The sequence below is a fragment of the Dendrobium catenatum genome, unplaced genomic scaffold, assembly GCF_001605985.2.
Source record: "Dendrobium catenatum unplaced genomic scaffold, ASM160598v2 fragScaff_scaffold_185, whole genome shotgun sequence".
In the NCBI taxonomy this organism is placed as follows: Eukaryota; Viridiplantae; Streptophyta; class Magnoliopsida; order Asparagales; family Orchidaceae; genus Dendrobium; species Dendrobium catenatum.
Genome location: NW_021318647.1, coordinates 534,633 through 549,262, shown reverse-complemented (window position 1 = coordinate 549,262; position 14,630 = coordinate 534,633). Strand labels below are relative to the sequence as shown.

At 35.7% G+C, this 14,630-nt stretch overlaps 1 protein-coding gene across 1 annotated transcript in view; it reads right to left on the bottom strand.

Moving 5' to 3' along the window:
* Nucleotides 1-282: 282 nt before the first annotated feature.
* LOC110099466 (probable protein S-acyltransferase 17) overlaps nucleotides 283-14,630 on the bottom strand; it is a 51,078-nt gene continuing 36,730 nt past the window's right edge. The window contains exons 7-10 of the mRNA XM_020826619.2: nucleotides 1,410-1,501; nucleotides 1,267-1,319; nucleotides 1,034-1,159; nucleotides 283-587 (exon numbers count right to left, since the gene is read on the bottom strand). Coding sequence (XP_020682278.1) covers nucleotides 315-587; nucleotides 1,034-1,159; nucleotides 1,267-1,319; nucleotides 1,410-1,501 — 544 coding nt within the window. The 3' untranslated portion in view covers nucleotides 283-314. The remainder of the gene's footprint in view (nucleotides 588-1,033; nucleotides 1,160-1,266; nucleotides 1,320-1,409; nucleotides 1,502-14,630) is intronic.

Below are 14,630 nucleotides of genomic sequence, written 5' to 3'. Positions count from 1 at the left end.
AAGAATGGGATTGAACACAAAAAAAGCATGTACTACTAAAATATGAAGTTCCTCTAATTAAGAAACTTTAATAAGGGAATGCTTAAATACTACAAACTGTTCCAAGGCTATGAAATAAACTCAAATCATCAACCCAAACAAGCTTTTGTTTCAATTGTCTAAGAATGTCCAATTAAGAAACTGTGAAAACAGGCACTCCCATGCTAATTACTTGCAGTGGTAATCTATGAGCTCAGTATCAAAGTAGATGAAGAGCAGAAGCATACTCATGGTATAAAACTTTAAATAACAGAAGGTAGAGCTCGGTTTAGTTGCTAAAAGGTTTTCCTATGAAAAAATGACTGCCTCTCTGATATAGGAACCAGGATCTCAAGGGCATTTCTAAGCATTCCTTTGTCATAGACATTATTCTTATTAACTGCGATTTCACTCTGTAAGGGCGATTTATTAAAGAATTGCCTGCATTTGCTCTCAGGGGCCTTAACTTCTCCATTCACAGTATGTAGAGCGGTCTTCAATGCTGCAGCACTTGCTTTGGCTTCATTCAGTTTCCTCCTCCAGTCCAAATACTCTTGCCACTTAAATGTCTGTTTATTTCCATCCGTATAGGTAATCAATTATTAATGAGAATCTAAGGCTTCATTTGGGACGACTTTTTTATTGCTTCTTAAAGCAGTTTTTTAATACAAAATTACAAAACACCCAAAACATTAATATTACATGTATACCACCCATATAAAACTTTAATATCAAATATATCACTCCTATAATTCTTTTCTACCATTCATACCATCCTATAAACTTTAATATTTCATTTCATGCACCAAAATTTATTCTATGGGTAGTAGACATATAATATTGATGTTTTGGGTGTTAGATATGCAAATAGCATGAAATAAAGTGATATGTATGTAAATCTCCCTTAAAAATTTTGTATTAGAAAGCTGCTTTAAGAAGAAATAAAAAAGTCGTCACAAACGAAGCCTAAGTTGTTCAACATGGAACCAATCAGGAATAACAACTCATACAATACCTCATTTGTCGTCGTGTTTGTGAGGCAAAGTTGAGCATGGTATACACAAAAACCAGCCAGGAGTAGGGAAACCACAGTTAGGAACACAATTAGAAGCATCTGTGTGTTATGGGCACTTAATAGCCACTGCAATTTAGCAAGCTTGAGACTTCAGAAAGGGAGCACGGAATCAACAGGTGCTACATGGATGTCATTTTGTAAAATAGAAGTCGTGGAGAGAAATATTTATTTACCTGAACGACATGTGGAAACAAACTGTAGAATGATTTATCAATGCCATAATAAACTGAAAAGGGAGTAACATAGTTAAAAAGAAGTTAAAGTACTAAGCTTGATAATCCAATAAGCAAAACAAGTTTAATGCATATAAGTTTACCTGTTAAAATTAATATGATTTTCCTTTCTTTCAATTGGCCAGCAAGAATCAAGCAAAGGACAATAGCGCCATATAAACTAATAAGTGCATGCCTAAAAGAGAAGAAAATGATATCAAGAAAAAAAACACAAATAAAGAGCATTTCTAAAGCTTATTAATTGTTAAAACTTAATAATTTTCTTTAGCGCTAACAATTTAAGAAGAGAGAGTTTGGAATTTTTAAGATATTTCACGCATACATAGGCATTGTCAATACATTATCCATGCTGAAGAAATGTTCCGCGCATTAATCTGACTTAAAAAAAGAAAAAGAATCAAAGCCATAATGACGGAGAACTGAACCTAAATCCCTCAAAACATCGAGCAAATAAATGAGTTGAACAATGCTTAGGTTCAGTTTCATTTCATAGTTTTATTCAGTACTTTTAATATCAATCTACTTATTTAAATGTCTGAGATAATGTGCTTATGAGAACCAATTCCTTTTTTTATTTCTGATCTGATTGACCACTAGTCTGGTTCAATTTAAGTGATTAGTTTCATCAAGTTCTAATGTTGGTTTAACTAATGGATTTAGAATTATTTGTTTCGGAGTTATTTGAGTATCAATCTATGATGCACCGACACTTCTTCTCAAAGAGGCATGCAGTATCCGACATGACACGCGTCCGACACTCCTCCGACAAGTGTCGGACACGACGAAAACGTGTCCGATTAAAAAAAATATTAAATACAAATTGGACACGCATGTCTGACACGCATATCTTAAATATTTTATGAATTTTTTTAAAAAAATAATTTCTTGTATTTAAATTTTTTTACTTATTTAAAATATAAAAACTAAATTTCTTATTTCCTATCCACAACATCAAATCAATCGTCTGCACTTAATACCCCATTCATCGAATATTCTCCTTTTCATTTCACTTTGGCAGTAAAGGTATTTTCATCTCCTCTCTCGATTACTGATAAATGACATCGACGTCCGACTCTTGATATCCTAATATTAATCAATTTAAGTACAAATTATAGTTAAGTGATTATTTCTAAATTATTTTTAAAATTATACTTATTTAATTTTTATACACTATTTTTAAAATATAAAAATTATAATACCGTGTACAACCCGTGTCCATGTCCTATATTTTCAATAATTGACGTGTCCCGTGTCATGTCGTGTCGTGTCCATGTCGCCGTATCCGTATCTGTGCATCATAGGTATCAATCACATAGCAATTATCAATGTTAACCAGCTTCAGCTGTGCCACAACTTTAGGCTCCTAGAATAAGTGCTCTCCTATGGAGGGAACGATTATTGCGTTGGATTTCTAGTGCTATTCAAGGGATTGTGTTCTGTTTTGGTGCTTCCTCAACTTATCCTTAGGCAATTCTATTATGCTACTGTACCGTGATACACATATGTTTGGTATTTGAACTGAAACAATAAGAGGCGCCGATTTAGAAAAATAAGAGGCAATCGATTTAAGGATAAATGTTTATATTCAAAATTGAGGTGTTTAAGTAATTTTTTGGCTTGATGAAATTCCACTTTTCTATTCACTTTTGTGAGCTAAGTTGCATATTGATTTATTCGAATGCTTTAGAAAAGTGATTATGAATTTTTGAGGGAAGCATCTCTTCATACCAGAATGAAACCTAGTTTTCACTGCTAACTGAATTATTTTACGGTTCTCATTTCTTCTGCATTATTTGTGTTAAATCCCAGCCGTCCCTTGGCATTTTGCTCCCACGGCTAGGATAGGAATCCATGGGAGGCTCACCTATTAAATCCTAGCCCTCCCTTGGCATTTTGATCCCGCGGCTAAGACGAGAATCCGTTGGAGGCTCACTTGGATCACACTGATCTCCTTCCATATTTAGATGGCTGATCTAGGAAGGATTATATTAGAGCAATTATGCATTATTCTGTAATTATTTATTTCTTTATTAAGATGTCTAGTATATATCTATAAATAGGAAAACGTTTGTGCAATAAATTTAAGTTTTTCCCTCTCCAATTTTCTAAATTTAACATTGTATCAGATCCTTCATTGTCGTTATCGGAATTCTAAATTTTTTGTATTGTCATTCCTTCACTGTCAGTCTTCCCTTATTGTTGTTATCCTATCAATAACCAACGCAGCCTTCATTTCTGCCCTGCTTGATATATCCTTCATCACTGCCCTTTGCTACCGCAATGTCTAAAACAAATTCCTCCCAAAGCTTTGACCAAATGGAGGACTATATGGTGTACCAAGGAAGAGATCTCCAAAATATGCAACATTCCTTGTCGCTTGAATGGGAAGAAATATTTAAAGTGGTCTCAATTTGTGAAGCCATATTTGAAAGGAAACGGAAAGATGAATAACCTCCATAGGGTAGGACCAAAAAAAGAAGATTCTAATTTTTTGGGCATTGGATGAAGCAGACTCCATGATCATGCTATGATTGTGGAATTTCATGACTCCAGAAATTAGCGATACTTTCATATTCCTATCTACTACAAAAGACATGAGATGCCGCCAGGAAAATCTTCTCAAAAACTCAGGATGCTGCACATATCTTCGAAATTAAAGTCAAGGTGTGAAGCACAAAAAAAGGAAGCAAGACCATGACTGAATATGCCACTCTCCTTCAAAGCTCGTTGCAAGAACTTGATCACTATAGATGCAAAGAGACCAAGTCTCCAAAAGATATGGCTATCCCAAAAAGCTTTATTTAGAAAGATAGAGTGTTATGACTTTCTTGTAGGATTAAAAACAGAGTATGACCAAGTTAGAGTTTAGATCCTTAGCAAAGATGAGATACCCTCACTAAATGAGACCATTTCTCTCATTCGTGTCAAGGGAAGCCGACAAGGCGTAATACTGGAACCAAAGATTGCTGAAGGTTTAGCAATGGTGATAGCCAAAGAGGCATCATGGAAGAAAAGAGGTAAGGATTTCTAAAAATCTCAAGACAAATACTCCCTTTGGTGCAGTTGTTACAACATATTGTTGATCAATTATCCTCCGTGCTTTTGTTTTTATGACAGCAAGCTAATCTTGTTTATCCCTACGACCACTAGGATATTTGCTAAAATAAACTTGAACAGTTTTACTTGTTAACACAAATGGATAAAACTTTTCGTATCTTCTACTATGTTTTACATCTACTAAACCATATGCAAGATGAACCCTTGTGCCTCTATTTTGTACTGGATCATACCATTGATAGTTAAATAAGATTATAAAGTTCTCATCTTCGCCTAGGTACTCCAGGTCAAGAACCTCATTCAGAATACCGTAATAATCACACTCATCTTCTTCATGAGTATTCCCTCTAACACATACTCCACAATTTTCTATTTTTCTTCCTTCACTCCATGGCTTAGTATGAAATCTGAACCCATTCACTATATATATGGCCAGGTCTTTACTTTTCGCATTGGACCCCATACTAGTGCTTGCAAACATTTATCGAAACAATTATTATCAGGCTTATGTACCTAAAAATATTTTAAATATTAGTATTTTTATATTAAATAAGATGTAATTCAAATAATAATTTTAAAATTTATGAGCTCACATAAGATCTAAACCAAGCTGGGAATTCATTTGCAACTTGCTCGATATCCGTAAAATCTGTCAGAGGCAAATTGTTTACAAAATACCTGGTGATAAATCATCCAAATAGTAATTTAGTATTTTAAATAAACATTATTCATTATGCACATTATGGAAGAACTTACTCTAAGATTTGTTCAATTTCTTCACAATTCAGTAGCATATATAAATTCGTTGTTTCGAGTCTAAATCGTTGAGAAATCTTTCAACACATTTGTCACTAGGTTTTCCATGACTTCTAAATACTAATAATGCAGCCTAAGATTGTTCTTTTACATCAAAGTCCATGTTACGACCAATCTTTGTTCTTGTACTCCTTACATGGAGCTCGAAGTAGTAGGAGCAGAAGTGAGTTGTTTCTTGAGACAAATATCCATCACATATCGATCCTTCTGGTCGTGTTTTATTCTTAGCATACTTCTTCAACTTGTTCAAATATTTATTAAACAATTACAATTATTAAGTTAATAAATATATGTTCTCAACTTATTCAAAAATATTGAGACTTGATAAAAATATGTTTTACCTTTTGCAGGATACATCCAATGATATTATACAGGTCTACCATCTCTAGCTTCGTAAGGTAGATGGACTGGAAGGTGTTCCATAGAATCAAAAAATACCGGGAGAAATTTTTTCTAACTTGCATATGATGATTGGTATGTTCTCCTCGCTCCTGCGTAAAGCATCTTCGCGTAGTTTAGATGAACATAGGTCTTTGAAGAAATTGTTAAGCTCAATCAACGGATTTGATATGTAATCTGGTAACATACATACTATGATCGGAAGAAGAACCTCCATAATTATGTGATAATCATGACTTTTTAGTCCAAATAATCTCGCAGATTTCAAGTCAACACATCGACTTATGTTTGATCCATAACCATCATGCATTTTTAAACCTTTAAATCACTGACATATTTATCTTTTTTGCTCTAACGTAAAAGAGTAAGCTGCTCTGGGCTTTATTATTTTGTCGTCGGTGGTTATTACTAACTCCAAATTTTTTCATCGGCAGTACTCTTTAATGTTCATCCTTGCTTTGACATTATCTTTACTCTTACCTTTAACATCCATAATTGTATTAAAAATGTTATCAAGGAAGTTCTCTCAATATGCATAACATCCAGATTATGCCTTATCAAATTAGTTCTCCAATATGATAAAGTCTAGAAAATACTTTTTGTAATCCAATAAGCTCCAGTAGAAGATAAGATTAGAGAGAGTCGCCTTAGATGGTTTGGTCACATAAAAAGGCAGCCTTCCGATGATCCGGTTAGGAGAGTAGAGGTATTAGATTTGACTTGTGTTAAGAAAGGTAGGAGTAGACCTAAAAAGACTTTGTTAGAAAATATTATGAATGACCTTTCTTTTTTAGATTTAAACGAGAATTTGAGTTTTAATAGGACACAATGGAGAAAAAGGATTCATGTAGCCGACCCCACGTAGTGGGATAAAAGCTTGATGTTGTTGTTGTGTTGTATGATGAACAACAAGTACGGAGACACCACTCATTCATCTACTATATAGCACAAGATGAAGCAGCAACCTACCAATAACCAACTCAATTGTGATGACTTCAAAACCTGGTGAGTCGCCATCATCTCAACCCTCAGCTTTAACATCTCCCTATGCAGTACGATGGCTTAACACTTGCCAAGACTGCCTTCTCCAGGGATTTGATCCTCTTCCCTTTCTCAGACTCTGCTTTAACCCAAGCAAGCTCCTTTAAAGCCTGAACTCGCCCAAGAAGAATCTCCAAGGAAGATGGCGCTAAGGCGGTGATCTCGATATCCTGGCGACTAGGAGGAGGAGACTCGCATACTTTTAGAATTATCATGTGTGAAGAAGCAGGATGTTCCTAGACTAGAGACATATGATGCTTCCTTTTTAGGTTTAACTCTATGAACTTGGCACCTTCATCGTTAAGTGGGCTCCTATAGAGATCAATGTGTGCTAGTTTCCAAGTCCTGTACCAATGGAGTCACCCCTATTATATAGGGTGAAGAATTCAGAGGAGGCAACTCTTTATTTAATAAACTAAAGGGGACTTCAAGCAACCTATGAAGTTCAAAGGTCTTCATATACAAGCTAGGTGTCCATTTAGTCTGTGTTAACACCTTGAATTTACCCAACAAGTAACTTAGAAACTCGCTTGAGGTCAGGTGGACCCTTAGCTCACTTGAGGTCAATGACCCTCAACCTCCAGACAAGACTTATACAAAAATAAAAAGAATTCTTACCTTCACTAGTCACCCACGACTACCCAACCGCCTCCGACATGGAGTCATGGCATCTAGTAGGCTCAACCTCAGAGTGAGTTGTAGCCACCTTGGGAGAAAAAACCACCTCCTAAGGAAATGTTTGTCGTAGCATGTACCTAGCGAGCTACCCATAATGTGGAGACTCACCTACATACCTTCAAGATAAAGGCAATCGTCAAAGCTTAATAACTGTTGACCTCTCTACCGAAAAATAAAATAAAATAGCAAAATCTCATACCTGTTTGATCGCACGTCGTCGCCATCCCGCGCACGTTTGAACATCGCATCCTACATGTCGTCTCCTCTCCCCACACGATCTATCTTGGCATTAAAAGGAGACCGAAGCCACTGCTCTTTGGTTCGACTACCACAATCCCGCTCCTTCTGCGACTCCCCTTTCTGTGTGATCGGAAGTTGCGAATTTGATCGGAGGTGACCATAGGAGCTCGCTCGCAATGAAAGATTGGAAGCTATGACACTTTGATTTGGAAGCAACGATGAGAGCTCACGAGCGCAATGGGAGATCGCTCAAAGTGAGGGTAACTTTCTCCCTTTCACCTGCTTCTCCGGCTTCTCAATGGCTGGTCGACTTAGTTGTACTTAATTTTGATTAATTATAATTAATTATTAACTAATTATAATTATAATTAACTTATTAATTATAATTAATTAATAATTAGTAATTAATTATTAATTATTAATTATAATTATTTGGTTAATTTTAATTAATTATAATTAGTCACTAATTAATTAAAACTACAATTAATTTACTAATTATAATTAATTTATAATTAATTAATTATTATTATAATTAAAATTAATTATAATTAATAATAAAAAAGAAGAGAAATATGCGCTCCTTCCCATGCAAGCTAATTAGTAAGGTCTTCGAGCCTCCACTGCCGACCCCGCGCAAGTATAACCCTTTAACCCTAAAACTCCGAGAGCTTGTTTTCGCTGTTTGCGACTAAAGATGCAAGGATCGAGGTGCAGCAAACGTGTGAAGCATACAACGAATGCAAATGCCCGCTAGTGTCAACAATTATCCGATCGAAAACAAATACATATATCCTTTGCAACTGGAAGGTGGTTGATTAGCACATCAAGTGCAAATGCCTATGAATGTGAAATGACCACATCAAAGCATAAATCCCTTTATAAATAACTGTGGGATACATACGAGAACAAGCTCTTGATATTTGTTATAAATATCAAGACAAAGATAATTGATGCATTTATCAATCATACAAATATCAATCATACAAACAAGAGTATTGCCCTTTTATTGCCTTTAAAGACAACAAAGAACCTATCTTCGAACGTGATTTTGTAAGATAATGTGTAATACTCCTACAAGCAACAATCACCCAAGGAGAACAAATATGCAGATCCCTTTATGCAAAAGGGGAGTAATTAAAGAAAGGTGCTTCTACGAACAAGAGCAATCATCAAAACCACATGAGATTGGTGAAAGGTGGATAGGATGCAGAAATAATGGCTCTTCTACAAACACTTTCAGGAGGTCGTAGTGAATACAACGGTCCCCTGTAAATACACACGAGCCGCTTGTGGATAACAACATTAGGTATATCGCAGGAGCAACAAATCCTTGTGGACACAAGTACAGATATCACCTATGACAACAGTGATTGAGATCTACAAGTATGTCGAGTATGAAAAACAACTAGATGTACAGAGAAGGACACCTCCTGGCAGAATGGAAGAGATATTTGAGCAAATTCGAACTAAACTTCTTGGTATTCCAAAATTTCTTCTTGGTGCTGTACTTAGGAAGAAAACAGTTCTGGCATTCATAAATATCAGAAATAACAAGTCTACTACACTAAAGACCTTGAAAGGGGTTCTTTTCAAAGTAGCGGTCATTGATTTTAAAGTCCAGAAGGACCTCCCGGTGAATGAGAAAAGGGAGTTCACATCAGAACAATGAAGTATCTCATTGCAATCAGGTGATAACGCTACGATTCACCTATATTCAAAAGCAAGAGATTAGTTAGTGCACTACAATCTACCTGTATAAATCATACAAGTAGTGTACGACAGTCTGCCTGTACAAAGCAGCAAAAAACTCAATTCTAAAGTTGCTACAACACGCCACCGGATCATCAATATCTATGCAAGCGGACATAAGGCATTTACAAATATTCCAAGAATACCCCAACACGTGCACCGTAATTTGTATACACATAGGTACACATAAGGGGTAAATGCAATCACAACCCGCATGGGCCCTAGCGAGCATGTTTTTGATACACACGTGACATCTAGGGATGCTGCGTTGCTCGATAAATTTGAACATGATCCTCTTAAGCAGGTAGATAAGAGTTGACAATGTTCAACAGATAATTACAAAATACTCCCAAACACCCGCATTAGCCCCGGCGAACATGTTGTAGAAACACATGTGACGTCTAGGGATGCTGCACGGGTCAATAAGTTTTAACCTGATCCTCCTAAACAAATAAATAGGAGTCGATAAGGCTCAACAAATAATTATAAAATGCCCCAAAAAACTCGCATGGGCCCCAGCGAGCATGTTATTGGTACACACATGACGTCTAGGGATGTTGTGCAAGCTATTAAATTTGAACCCGATCCTCCTAAGCAGGTAAATAGGAGTCGACAAGGTTCAATAAATAATTACAAAATGCCCCCAAACACCCGCATGGGCCCCGACAAGGGTGTTATAAGTATACACGTGACGTCTAGGGATGCTGCGTGGGTGTCAATAAGTAAATTCAAGTTCGAACCCGATCCTTCTATGCAAATCAATAGGAGTCGACAGGGTTCGAACCTTCAAAAAAATACACAGTTGTAGCGACCGGTGTGTTTGTTTTAATATTCATATTAGCCCTTCAAGACCTATAATCAAGAGAATTCACTAATAAAGGCATAAAGCCTACGAAACCTGATCCTACTAAACAGGTAAATATGATGAGATAGGGTTCGAACCATCGGATAAATATGTGATCGCGAAATTGACCGTAATATTTATTTTATACATTCATATTAGGCCTTCAAGGCCTTTAACAAAGAAAATTGACAAACAAAGGCATGAAGCCCGAGAAACCCGATCCTCTGTTGTAGCTCAACAGAGTTGACAAGGTTTAATCAACAAATGAAAATGACCCCAAACACCCCCGATAATGGCCAAGTTGAATGCAAATCTCAATCGGAGGGGTTCACAAATGATTTCAAATGTCACTCAAACACTTACAAAATTCAAAGCTTCCAAACATCCAAAATTCAAAAATCCAAAAATCTAACAAATATTTAAAATTGAAATCTAATCATTCAAACACTTAAAGTAAAATTCATCCACCCTCCGTAATAGTTTGTCGGGGTGGACAAATTGAAAAATTATTTTAGCTCACAAAGAGCGAATGCCTAGTCGAAAATATCACTATGATCTATTCTCAAACAATTTCCTACTAGAAAGGATGTGGTATGTGTTCTCTAACCGGTGATTTTGCCGCCAAAGGCACCGCAGGATAAACGGTTATGACCTGGGCCCTCTGAACCGAGTGGTTTTTCCGCCAAATGGCACCACGAAATACCGATTATGGCCAGAGCTAATACGTTCCTTAGTGGCATCAAATCCTTGAGATATGAATCAATAGGATATGATTGATAGGGCACAAAACCCTCTGTTAGCTAAGGTGGATTCAAATGTCTCCTTAAGCAAATATTCACCCCAGGTCTACAAGGTACCCTTGGACGAAGCAACTCATGGCTGCCAACAAGGATCCTTCTATCAGGTTGGGTCGACTACCTCCTCTGAATAAGTAGACCAGGGATCACGATGGCCCGAGATGAAGGAACCATGGGATCTTGATCGGGTCTATCATCCATTCCCCCACCATCCGCTTTAAGTACAAGATTGTGAAATTTTTATTTTAAATATCAAATCTCTAAATTTTCCCTTCCAAGCCCATGCTGCTACTATATGCTAGAAACTGCGTATCTCTACATATCTAATTAATGACTAGCCTTAATCAGAAGTTCTCTCTCGTTACCGGGAGGGGTAATTAACCATAGGGGCTTGCGCCTATAGGAAACCAAAACTCAAATTATAAAGTCTTCGCAAAATGAGGGTGAAATCTATGGGTAGTGTCTTAACTACAAACCCATCTGTCTTCCAAAATTTACCCCGAAACTTATTCCGTTAAAACTCCACCCCCAAAATAAAAAGCAAGCAATAGTCGGGCAGAGGCCGGGGCCGAATTTTCGGAGCCCATAGAATCGGACCACTCTCCTTACTCGGCTCAATTATCTCCTCCTTACTCAGCTTAGCTTCTTTAACTTTCATCGACTTGACTTCTATAGCCTTACTCTACTCTGCCCTTGTTGTTTTGCACAACCCTTGCTGTTTTGCTCAATTGAACCACCTTAAATTTATTTTTATTCTTACCAATTTCCCTAAGCTTCTTCCCTTCAAACCTCACCGCTTTGTATATTAAGAGAAGAGACTTCCTCAGTTTCCAACTATCCATGTTAGTGTATTTGAAAAGGCTCAAGTCAACCATCTCTCAAACGCATTAGAAGAGCACAATATAAGTAAATGAAGGGAAGGAGTGCAGCCATACCAGAGCCCTTCATCACTATTTATAGCCAAAGATGTCACACCCAGTTGGCCCAACCATTAATGGTCAACCTAGAGTATAACATAAAAGGAAAAAATCTAAATAGGCTTCTTCTTACTGGCAACCATTCTGAGCAATTACTATCATAATCAGATGAGTAAAAAGAAATCTATTTACTCTCCTAATATATTAACATATCAAGTTCTATACTTAACAATAGAAAACATGTAATGTATCTCAATTAACATCAAATAAATAACAACAACAAAATCAAGCCTTTGTCCCACTACGTGGGGTCTGCTACATGAATCTTTTTTTGTCATTGTGTCATGTTAAAAGTCAAATTCTCATTTAAATCCAATAAAGAAAGATCCTAATATTTTCTAACCAAGTCTTTTTAGGTCTTCCTCTATCCTTCTTAACATAAGTCAAATCTAATACCTCAACTTACCCAACCTAGTCATCAGGAGGCCTCCGTTTAATGTGATCAAACCATCTATGGAGACTCTATAATCTTATCTTCCACTAGAGCTACTCCAACCTTTCCACATATATGCTCATTTCGTATGCTCTCTAAGAGAAAAGCCACACATCCACCTAAGTATCCTCATCTCTACAACATTTAACTTAGTATTATGCTTCTCTTTTATTGGCCAACATTCAGCACCATAAAGCATTGTAGGTCTCACCACCATCTTATAGAATTTTCCCTTAAGTTTGAGGGGGACTTTTCTATCGCATAATAAGCCCGATGCATTCCTCCACTTCAACCATCCAACTTGAATTCTACTGATAATATCCTTATCTATTTCACCATCACTTTGAACAATAGATCCAAGATATCTAAAACGTGTAGTCTTATTAATGACTTGATCGCCCAAAGTCGCAATCCCCTCACTAGGTCTATTGCTACTAAAGTTACACTCTATATATTCAGTTTTATATCTACTCAAGCGAAAACCTTTAGACTCTAAGGTTGACCTCCATAATTCAAGTTTACCTTCAACTCCTTCTCTAGTCTTATCAAAAAGAAGAATATCATCAGCAAAAAGCATACACCAAGGTGCATCCTCTTGCAAATGTCTGGTGAGAACATCCATGACTAAAGCAAAAAGATATGGGGTTAAGGCTGATCCTTGATATAATCCAACCGAAATAGGAAAATACTTGGTCAAACCACCTTGTGTTTGAACACAAGTAATAGCTCCTGCATACATATCTTTAATGATTTGAATATAAGCATTATTAACTCCTTTCTTTTCAAGAACTCTCCATAGCACTTCTCTTGGAACTTTATCATATGCTTTCTCTAAATCAATAAATATCATGTGTAGATCCTCTTTATTATCTCTATATTTCTACATCAAATCTCTTAATACATGTATGGCTTCCATAGTAGACCTACCAGCATGAAACTAAATTGATTTTGAGAAACATTAGTATCGCGCCGCAACTTATGCTCTACTCACTCCCATAGTTTTAATGTATAACACATTAGCTTAATTCATCTATAATTCGCACAATCATATGTGTCACCTTTATTCTTAAAAATAAGAATTAACACACTCATTCTCCATCCATATGGCATCTTTTTAGTATTCAAAACAGGATTAAAAAGTTTAATAATCCAAGAAATTCCTTCATCTCCTAAGCATTTCCACACCTCTATTGGAATATCAAGTCCAACAGCTTTTCCTATCACGACCCGGCCCAGATGCTCGATCTAACGAGGCGGGTATGAAAAGTCGGACGATATTACATTTCCATCAATATAATAATTACTTATCAACATAAACTTTTCTATTAACTGAAGAGCCACTAATACACAAATCATAAATTACCTATTGTCATTTGCATGCCGCCTTCTGTAGACAAATTCTTCTCTTTCGGTAATTTCTTTTCTTAGGAACTTACCTGAAATATTTAAATTCGTAGGTTAAGTTTACTAAGTAAACTCAGTGGGTAACTATTTAAAATAATCAATATAAATAATATTTAATATGTATTCTATCATTTCTTAATTTTATTTCATTCATTTCAAAAATTTATATATATCCGATCATTTTCCTTTAAAACATTTTAAAGCTTTTTAAAACTTAAATATTTCCTTTTTTCCATTTAATTCGTACAGGAGCACCATCTCAATATACCCAAAGGTACAACCTTTTCCACTTATCCTTTTTTCATTTCCATTACCTTTTCTTTTTTAGGTGCATGAGTACGGCATCCCCAGCCAGTACTATAAGGGGGTGAACTCCTGTAGGTTTTCAATATATTTTCCTTATTACATTACACTTGTTTTATTTCCATACATATATGACTTTTTCTTTCCCTTTATCTTTTCTATTTTCCCTTTTTTCATTTTCATCCTTATTATTATTATTATTGCATATAGCATATCTTACATGTATTTATAAATTATACTTTTCATTTTCATAAACTTTCAAACCTTTATAGCAGATGAATTTGTTCTTAAGACTATAAAATCATAGCTATTTATACCTTCAATATTTTATAATACAAAATTTAATTAATTACTTAGAAGATTGCAAACATGAATAAAATCATAAAATAACATAATTTATCCACTTTGATCTTTCAGTTCGTAGATCCTTCTCTCAACCTTAGTCTCAAAATTTTTATCCTTGTTGAATTCCTTGAAGAACCCTACTTGTACCCTTGATTTCTTTCATTCCTTCTAAAATTGCATAAAATAAATATTAAAGATTTATTCTATAAAATCTAACAGAA